The 8,995-nt window shown below is 57.0% G+C and overlaps 1 protein-coding gene across 1 annotated transcript in view; it reads right to left on the reverse strand.

Moving 5' to 3' along the window:
- Nucleotides 1-1,445: 1,445 nt before the first annotated feature.
- Nucleotides 1,446-8,995, reverse strand: part of LOC113960314 (keratin, type II cytoskeletal-like) — a 9,628-nt gene continuing 2,078 nt past the window's right edge. The window contains exons 2-9 of the mRNA XM_027669829.1: nucleotides 8,379-8,593; nucleotides 5,691-5,751; nucleotides 5,033-5,128; nucleotides 4,321-4,485; nucleotides 4,112-4,237; nucleotides 3,110-3,330; nucleotides 2,822-2,850; nucleotides 1,446-1,912 (exon numbers count right to left, since the gene is read on the reverse strand). Coding sequence (XP_027525630.1) covers nucleotides 1,446-1,912; nucleotides 2,822-2,850; nucleotides 3,110-3,330; nucleotides 4,112-4,237; nucleotides 4,321-4,485; nucleotides 5,033-5,128; nucleotides 5,691-5,751; nucleotides 8,379-8,593 — 1,380 coding nt within the window. The remainder of the gene's footprint in view (nucleotides 1,913-2,821; nucleotides 2,851-3,109; nucleotides 3,331-4,111; nucleotides 4,238-4,320; nucleotides 4,486-5,032; nucleotides 5,129-5,690; nucleotides 5,752-8,378; nucleotides 8,594-8,995) is intronic.

Raw genomic sequence — 8,995 nt, forward strand, 5'->3', positions numbered from 1 at the left:
TGGGGAAGGATCCACGTTGGGAAGGATCCACACTGGGAAGGATCCACACTGGGAAGGATCCACATTGGGAAGGATCCACGTTGCCTGGAGGTTCCTGACCAGGAATGGAGGCACGGGCTGGAAAACATCCCCTTGTGCTCAGGGTTATTTTGGAGGCTTCTGATGATCTTTGATTGTTAATTGGGCTATAAAATACCTGATGGGGGGTGTGATGTGAGGTGAATAAATAAAATACCTGATGGGGGGTGATGTGAGGTGAATAAATAAAATACCTGATGGGGGCAGGTGATGTGAGGCAGGAAATAAATAAATAAATAAACCAGAATAAAATACCTGATGGGGGGTGTGATGTGAAGAGGTGAATAAATAAATTAATCAGAATAAAATCCCTGATGGGGGGTGTGATATGAGACGGTGAATAAATAATAAACCAGAATAAATAAATAAACAAACCAGAATAAACTCCACTGACTCTCCCCAGCCGAGTCCCACCCTGCCCCGAGCTGCCCAGGGAGAACCCAGAGGTCTCTTTGGTTCTTCCTTCCCCTCCCCCAGGTTGTTTTTCCACCTCTTTTGCAGCTTCTTTAAAAACACGGAGAAGCCGAGACCAAACGCGTCCTTTCAATGCAGTTTATTGAGGGGGAAGTTGGAGCAGCCGATGAGAAGCGGCTCCGTCCGTGTCGGTACAACGGGATTCGTGCACCGGGAACTTCCCTTGGCATTCCGGGGGGAGGGAAAAAGGAAAGGGGGGGTGATCTCTGCCAAAAATCAGCACGCCCTGAACCAGCCACCCCTAAACATGCAGAAGCAAGGGAGGCACTACGTGTTCACCTGCAATTCCACGCGACAAATAAAGCTCCGGAGTAACCAGGAGGTGCTTTGGAATCGCCTCCTTTCGGAATTAAGCTTAAATTTCGCGGCTCAGGGGTTTTTTTGGACCAAAAAAAAAAAAAACAACAAACCAACAAAAGAATAAAAATAAAGGGAGTCTGCACTTTACAGTGTCTGCTGGGAAAGTTAAATGGTTAAATCCTCACTCGCTTTTCTGAAATGCTTTGGGAGGAGCTGGAAGGGGAAAAAAGGGGTGTCTTGGAAGGAGGAATGTTGTTAATTAACCTGGGAAAAGCCGGAGGGGGAAGCAGCGCCACGAGCAAACCCATTAAAGCTGTGATGACCTACAGTGTGAACTCGGAGATAATACTGAGGTGGGAGAAGCTTCTAGGGGTGTCCTGGGGGTCGGGGGGCGGGGGGGGGGCTCTGAAAACGGGGCTCGGGGGGGCGGGAGAGGGGGACAATCTGGTGCTAATAAATGTGGGAATGGGTTTGGCATCGCCGGACGGCGGGAATGTTTGGGCGGGGGAATCATCCCGCCTCATCCCGGTGTAGGAACGGCGGCTCCAGCCCCCCGGGGAGGGGGGGCCCCGCCAGCCCCCCACCCCACGGCCCTACGGGACCACGCAGGGGTCTCTGACCACGCCGAAGTTCCCCACCACGCCGGGGTTGCACCCCACGACCTCGGCGCCGCCGGACACGACCACGGGGGGCCCGGCCAGCTGCCGGATGACACAGCCCTGGTTGCCGAAGGTGACCACCCCGCCCGCCTGCACGCCCCCCACCCTGGCGCCGAGCCCGGGGCGGGCCGGGTACCCCCCGCTCCGGGAGCTGAACCCCCCCGCCTTGCAGCCCACCCCGCCGGGAGGGCAGAACACCTCCGGGGGAACCTGGCAGGGCTTGGCCACCGAGCTCAGGACGCGCTTGGGGTGGATGCCGGCGCTGCGGGAGCTGAAGCCGCCCGCGGCCGGGGAGCTGTGGCGACCCGAGCGCCGGCCCAGGGAGCCGAACCCGCACGCCCCGTTGGCCGCCAGCAGCCCGCAGTCGTCCGGGAGGGGGTAGCCGCTGCTGCTGACCACCGCTGAAACACAGCCCGGGGGGCGTCAGTTAGGGGGGAAAACACAGAAACACAGAACCCCCCGAGCTGGAAGGGCCCCCCCGGCATCCCCCGGCCCCGCTCCGGGAGACTTTCCCCGGGCAGGTTCTGTCTCGGGTGACGGAACCCGCCCGGCCTGATTTCCTCGGGGTTTGTCCCGCGTGTCTGAGCCCCCACCCCCTCCTTCCAGCTCCTCTCCCGTGTCCCGACACGTCCCCCCGCACACCCTTCCTGGTCCCACAGACCCTCACTGGTCCCACAGACCCTCCCCGTTCCCACAGACCCTCCCCGTTCCCACAGACCCTCTCCGGTCCCACAGACCTTCTCCATTCCCGCAGACCCTCTCTGTTCCTACAGACCTTGCCCCGGTCCCAAAGACCCTCCCCGTTCCTACAGACCCTCCCCGGTCCCACAGACCCTCGCCATTGCCACAGACTCTCCCCGTTCCTACAGACCCTCCCCGTTCCCACAGACCCTCCCCGATCCCACAGACCCTCCCCAGTCCCACAGACCCTCTCTGTTCCTACAGACCCTCTCCGGTCCCGCAGACCCCCCAGTTCCCGCAGACCCTCCCCGTTCCTACAGACCCTCCCCCTTCCCACGGGTCTGCTCTGGCTGGGGCCACGTTCCCTCCCGGGTCCAGTGCATGGCCTGGACATCTCACTCTTGCCTCCGAGAGTAGAAAAGGGGCGTGAATTTGACCTCCCCCCTCCGTCCAAAAGCTGATTAATTTTTTTTTTTTTTTTAAATTTGGCGATATTTGAGATTTCTGGGGTTAAACCTTCCCGAGGGTGGCAAAGGAAAGCAGAGGGAGGGGGCAGACGGACAACGCTGCTCCCAAAATTGCCTTTCCTAAAATAAACCCCGAGGGCTGGAAATCCTGCGGGTACTTACACACACTCACGGGGTTCCCCACACAGATCCTGTGGGGGAGAGAAGAGAAATGAGAAGTGCAGGTTACCCGGAGCTTCCAGCCCCGGACCCAGCCCACTCCCCCCCTCGCTGTGACCCATCTGACTGCCCCTGGCACAGGAGCTGGGTTTGCTGGCACCAGGGTGGCCTCCGTGGCCTCCAGCCCCAGTTCCTACGAGCCCAGGAAGCCCCTGGAGCTGTAAAACCCACTCGGGACCCGGAACCGCTGCAGCCTCCAACGTGCGGAAGGGACGAGGTCGTGTCACCCACCTGCTCTCTTCACCCTCCAGGAGGGTCTTGTAGGTGGCAATCTCGATGTCCAGGGCCAGCTTGACGTTGAGCAGCTCCTGGTAGTCCCTGAGCATGCAGGCCAGCTCATCCTTGGCCTTCTGCAGCGCGTTCTGCAGCTCGATGTGCTTCTCACGCGCGTCCTTGAGGGCGCAGTCCCCGCGCTGCTCCACGTCGCAGATGGAGGTTTGCAGGCAGGAGACCTGTTGGAGAGGGGAGGATGACACTGCAGGGTCTATGAGGCTTTGCTTCCTCATTCCTGGATGTCCAGGTCTGGGACAAATCCAAACTACAAACAGAGAAAACCCTCCGGCCTCCCGCCCCTCTGCCCACCTTTCCCTTTCCAACCACGGCCCAGAGCAGGTCTAAAGTCTCCCAAAGGCTGATCCAGCGTGTCTGAGCTGTGCAACCTCCCTGGGATCATCACCTTGGGCCTCTCCTGCTGCTTCTTGGACTTCCTAAAGGGCAGTGTGTCACCTTTCCTGATACCTGAGCTGTGCAACCTCCCTGAGATCATCACCTTGGGCCTCTGTTGCTGCTTCTTGACTCCTGAAGGGCAGTGTGTCACCTTTCCCTGATATTTGAGCTTCCCAACCTCTCTGGAATCATCACCTTGGGCCTCTCCTGCTACTTCTTGACCTCCTGAAGGACAGTGTGCCACCTTTCCTGATACCTGAGCTGTCCAACCTCCCTGGGATCATCCCCTCTCCTGCTGCTTCTTGACCTCCTGAAGGGCAGTGTGCCACCTTTCCTGATACCTGAGCTGTCCAGCCTCCCTGGGATCATCACCTTGGGTCTGTCCTCCCTGCTTCTTGACCTCCTGAAGGACAGTGTGTCACCTTTCCCGATACCTGAGCTGCCCAACCTCCCTGGGATCATCACCTTGGGTCTGTCCTCCCTGCTTCTTGACCTCCTGAAGGACAGTGTGTCACCTTTCCCGATACCTGAGCTGCCCAACCTCCCTGGGATCATCCCCTCTCCCACCTGCTTCTTGACGCTCTCCAGCTCACACTGCAGCTTCTGTATCATCCTGGTCAGCTCTGAGATCTCACACTTGTTGCTCTGCAGGTCATCACAGTATTTCCCTCTCTTGTCCTGGAGCTCCTGAAACTGGGACCAGAAAACGAGGCGATTGTCATTTTTGGGTCGGGGACGCTGCCGGGCAGAGGCCCAGGAGGGTCTGCCAGGCCTACCCTGGTTTGGTAGAAAGCGTCGACTTCTTCTTTGCTCTTCTGGGCGATCTCCTGGTACCAGCACTCCACGTTCTTGATGATGCTCTCCATGTCCAGGTCCCTGTTATTGTCCATCTTGACGATGACCGAGGTGTCGCAGAGCTGCCGATCCACCTGAGCTCGTTCCTGTGGGTGGGGAAGGGCTTAGTCAGCTCCTAAAACCTGACTTTGCAAGGCAGGGAAAGGGCTGGGACACGGAGAACAAGCCCTGAAGTGTCCCCGGGGATGGTTCAGCAGAAAATCCTGGGGCTGGGTGAGTCGCCAAACATCGCTGCTGACCCACTTTGCCGACCTGGAGCAATCCCATCCACATCAAGGGCCGGGAATTTGGTGTCCTGTCATCTCCGGCTGCTCCAGGGGTGCTAATGACAGGACTGGGCTGGGAGTTCCTTCGGCTCTAATCAGGAGCTGAAAGCCGGAGGAACGAGACGGACTCATCTCTTCTCCGGGGCAGAGTTAGGACAGAGCCAATTCCTACCTGGAGCTACAGGAGGAGAGGGGGAACCACCCTATTCCCAGCCTAATCATGGTAATTTTAGATCAGCCTTGTACTTCCAGGCTTTTAATTATTCCGGGCTTGGGATGAGACACGTCCCAGAGGGGTTTCAAGGAGTGCAAATTTGCGGGGTGAGACAGGACCACCAAACTGCTGGGATGGGCCAGAGGGACTCACCTCCTCAAACACACATTTCAACAGCTCCAGCTGCCTTCTCAGCAGATCCACCTTCACCTCCAGCTCCTCCTTGTTGAGGAAGATGCAGTCTGCATCCTGAAAGAGAGCAGGGACGCACATTCCAGCCCCAGCCTGGCTGGAAACGCTGGAGAAAACACACAGAAGGCAGCAAAAGTGAGACAGAAACGTGTCCCAACAGGATCCCAAGAGCAGAAAGGTGCGAGGGGGTGAGTCAGGGTGTCCTGGTGTCTCCTGGAGGAAAACCAAACCATTCCGACACGACCGACAGGAATTGGCTGATTTGTCACTCAGGACGCGGCTGCAAACCCGGCACCACCTCGGGAGGGTTTAAAGGGCTTTTCTTTAATATTCTTCAAATGGTTTCTGCCTTTCTGATGTCCAAGAATAAAGGATGTGGAGAGAAGGTCAGGAAGAACCGGGTGTTCTGGTGGGACCTGTCCTGCCCTGTCCCCCTCCCACAAACACCCCGTCCCGTCCCGCTCCCGGAGTGCGTTTGGGGTGACAAATCTCTGGCTGTGGAGCTGCTGTTGTAACACTTTTGGTGGGTTTTTTTACTAATAATTCATCATTTCAGCCGAGTTTTGCACCAGACCAACCTCCAGCGGGTGGAATGACCCCCGGGTTTGGAGCCTCTCACCTTCTTGAGCGCCACGAACTCGTTCTCCACCGTCGTGCGCCGGTTGATTTCCTCCTCGTACCTGTTGGAGCAGGAGGAGGAAAAAGGGCTGAGGCAAGAAAAACTCCCAGGCAGAGGGGCACCAACCATCAGGGTAAATTGTATCAACCAGCAGGTATAAATGGCAATAACTTGGGGTATAAATGGCAATAATCTCAGGTGTAAAGGACAAAACCTCGGGTATAAATGGCAACAACCATCAGGCATAAATTACATCAGCCATCAGGTATAGATGACAATAACTTCAGGTATAAATGGCAATAATCTCAGGTATAAAGGACAAAACCACGGGTATAAATGGCAATAATCTCAGGTATAAAGGACAAAACCTCGGATATAAATGGCAACAACCATCAGGCATAAATTACATCAGCCATCAGGTATAGATGACAATAACTTCAGGTATAAATGGTAATAATCTCAGGTATAAATGTCAGTAACTTCAGGAATAAATGGCAATAATCTCAGGTATAAATAGCAATAAACTTGGGTATAAATGACAATTATCTCAGGTATAAATGGTAATAACTTCAGGTATAAATGATAATAATCTCAGGTACAAATGGCAATAACCTTGGGAAGAAATGATAATAATCTCAGGTATAAATGACAATAATTTCGGGTATAAATTATAATAATCTCAGGTATAAATGGCAATAATTTCGGGTATAAATGACATCAACCAGTGGGTACAAATGACAAGCTCCCCCTGCTCAGGCACTGCCACCGGGCACGGCCAGAGGAGCGTCTGGAGACCCAACACTGACCCACCCCGAGATCAGAAGCTCCTTCGTGAGCAACCCCATTTCCAATGCAAAGAGCTCCGCGGGCAGACGGCGAGGAATGTGCCACCCCCGAGGGGCTGTGCCACTCCTCGAGGGGCTGTGTCACTCCTCGAGGGGCTGTACCACCCCCCGAGGGGCTGTGTCACTCCCCGAGGGGCTGTACTACCCCCGGAGGGACTGTGTCACTCCTCGAGGGGCTGTGCCACCCCCCGAAGGACTGTGCTACCCCTGGAGGGGCCATGTCACCCCCCGAGGGGCCGTGCCACTCCCGGAGGGACTGTGATACCCCCCGAGGGACCGTGCCACTCCCGGAGGGACTGTGCTACCCCTAGAGGGGCTTTGTCACCCCCGGAGGGACAGTGCCATCCGTCTGGGAGGGAGCGAACCCAAACCACGGAATCACAGAATCCTGGAATCAGCCGGGTAGGAAAAACCCTCCAAGATCATCGAGTCCAACCCTCGCTCCAACCCCGCCGTGGTTCCCAGAGCGTGGGATGCCACATCCAGTCTCGCCTTAAACACCTCCAGGGAAGGGCGGGGGGTGACTCCACCCCCTCCCTGGGCAGCCCATTCCAGTGTCTGATCCCTCTCTCTGTGAAAAATTCCTTCCCAATATCCAACCTAAACGTCGCCGGCACAGCTGAAGACCGAGCCCTCTTGTCCTACCGCTGCTTCCTGGGAGCAGAGCCCGACCCCCCCTGGCTTCCCCCTCCTGTCAGGGAGTTGTGGAGAGCGATGAGGTCTCCCCTGAGCCTCCTCCTCTCCAGGCTGAGCCCCCCCAGCTCCCTCAGCCTCTCCTCACAGGAATTGTGCTCCAGACCCTTCCCCAGCCCCTCTGCCCTTCTCTGGCCCTGCTCCAGCCCCCAGACCCCCTGAGAACAGGCAGAGGAGCCCTGGGATCCATTACTTGCCCTTGAACTCCTCCACCAGCTGCCCCTCAACACCCAAGAACGGGCAGAGGAGCCCCGGGGAGCCCTTACTTGACTCCTTTACCAGCTGGATCCAGCCCCTTCCCCAGCCCCTTCCCCAGCCTCACTGCCTTTCTCTGTCCCTGTTCCAGCCCCCGGACACCCAAGAATGGCCAGAGGAGTCCTGGAGGGTCTTATTTGCACTTGAACTCCTCCACCAGTTGCCCCTCAACACCCAAGAACAGGCAGAGGAGCCCCGGGAGCTTGACTCCTCCACGGGCTGGCTCCAACCCCTTCCCCAGCCCCTTCCCCAGCCCCTTCCCCAGCCTCACTGCCCTTCTCTGGCCCTGCTCCAGCCCCCAGACACTCAAGAACGGGCAGAGGAGCCCCAGAGGGTCTTACTTGCCCTTGAACTCCTCCACCCCCAACCCCTTCCCCAGCCCCTTCCCCAGCCTCGCTGCCCTTCTCTGGCCCTGCTCCAGCCCCTGGACACCCGAGAATGGGCAGAGGAGCCCGGGGAGCCCTTACTTGCACTTGAACTCCTGGATGAGCTGGCTCCAGCCCCTTCCCCAGCCCCTTCCCCAGCCCCTTCCCCAGCCTTGCTGCCCTTCTCTGTCCCTGCTCCAGCCCCCGGACACCCAAGAACTGGCAGAGGAGTCCTGGAGGGTCTTACTTGCCCTTGAACTCCTCCACCCCCAACCCCTTCCCCAGCCCCTTCCCCAGCCTCGCTGCCTTTCTCTGTCCCTGCTCCAGCCCCTGGACACCCGAAAATGGGCAGAGGAGCCCCAGAGGGTCTTACTTGCACGTGAACTCCTCCACCAGCTGGCTCCAGCCCCTTCCCCAGCCCCTTCCCCAGCCCCTTCCCCAACCCCTTCCCCAGCCTCGCTGCCCTTCTCTGGCCCTGCTCCAGCCCCTGGACACCCGAGAACGGGCAGAGGAGCCCGGGGAGCCCTTACTTGCACTTGAACTCCTCGACGAGCTGGCTCGTGGCGCACTCCTCGCTGCCCAGCTTCTGCTTCTCGCAGAGCAGGCAGTCCAGGCGCTTGCGCAGGTCGCAGATGTAGTTCTCGAAGTACAGCTCCAGGTTCTTGCCCTTCTTGGGCAGCACGTACTGCTGCAGGAGCCCCCACTTGGTCTCCAGCACCTTGTTCTGCTGCTCCAGGAACCGAACCTGCCGGGGAACAGCAGCTCTTGGCGTGAGGAAGGGAGGGGAGCGGCTCAACGCCGGGTTTAACCGGGGTGGGAGTGGGGTTTTGGGGGGGGACAGGACACCGTGATCTTCAAATGATCTGCCCTGATTTGGAAATCGAAGTGTCACGTGCCCATCTAGAAATCCCACGTCTAAATTATGTGGAAATCCAGAATTCACACTCCTAAATTATTTGGAAGTCCATAATTCACATATTTAAATTGTTTGGAAATGCGGAATTCACACAAATTATTTGGAAATCCAGAATACACACACCTAAATTATTCAGAAATCCAGAACTCACACATCTAAATTATTTAGAAATCCAGAATCCACACACCTAAATTATTCAGAAATCCAGAATCTGCACGTTTAGATGATTCA

Source organism: Corapipo altera, unplaced genomic scaffold (genome assembly GCF_003945725.1).
Source record: "Corapipo altera isolate COAL_440 unplaced genomic scaffold, ASM394572v1 229, whole genome shotgun sequence".
Lineage (NCBI taxonomy): Eukaryota > Metazoa > Chordata > Aves > Passeriformes > Pipridae > Corapipo > Corapipo altera.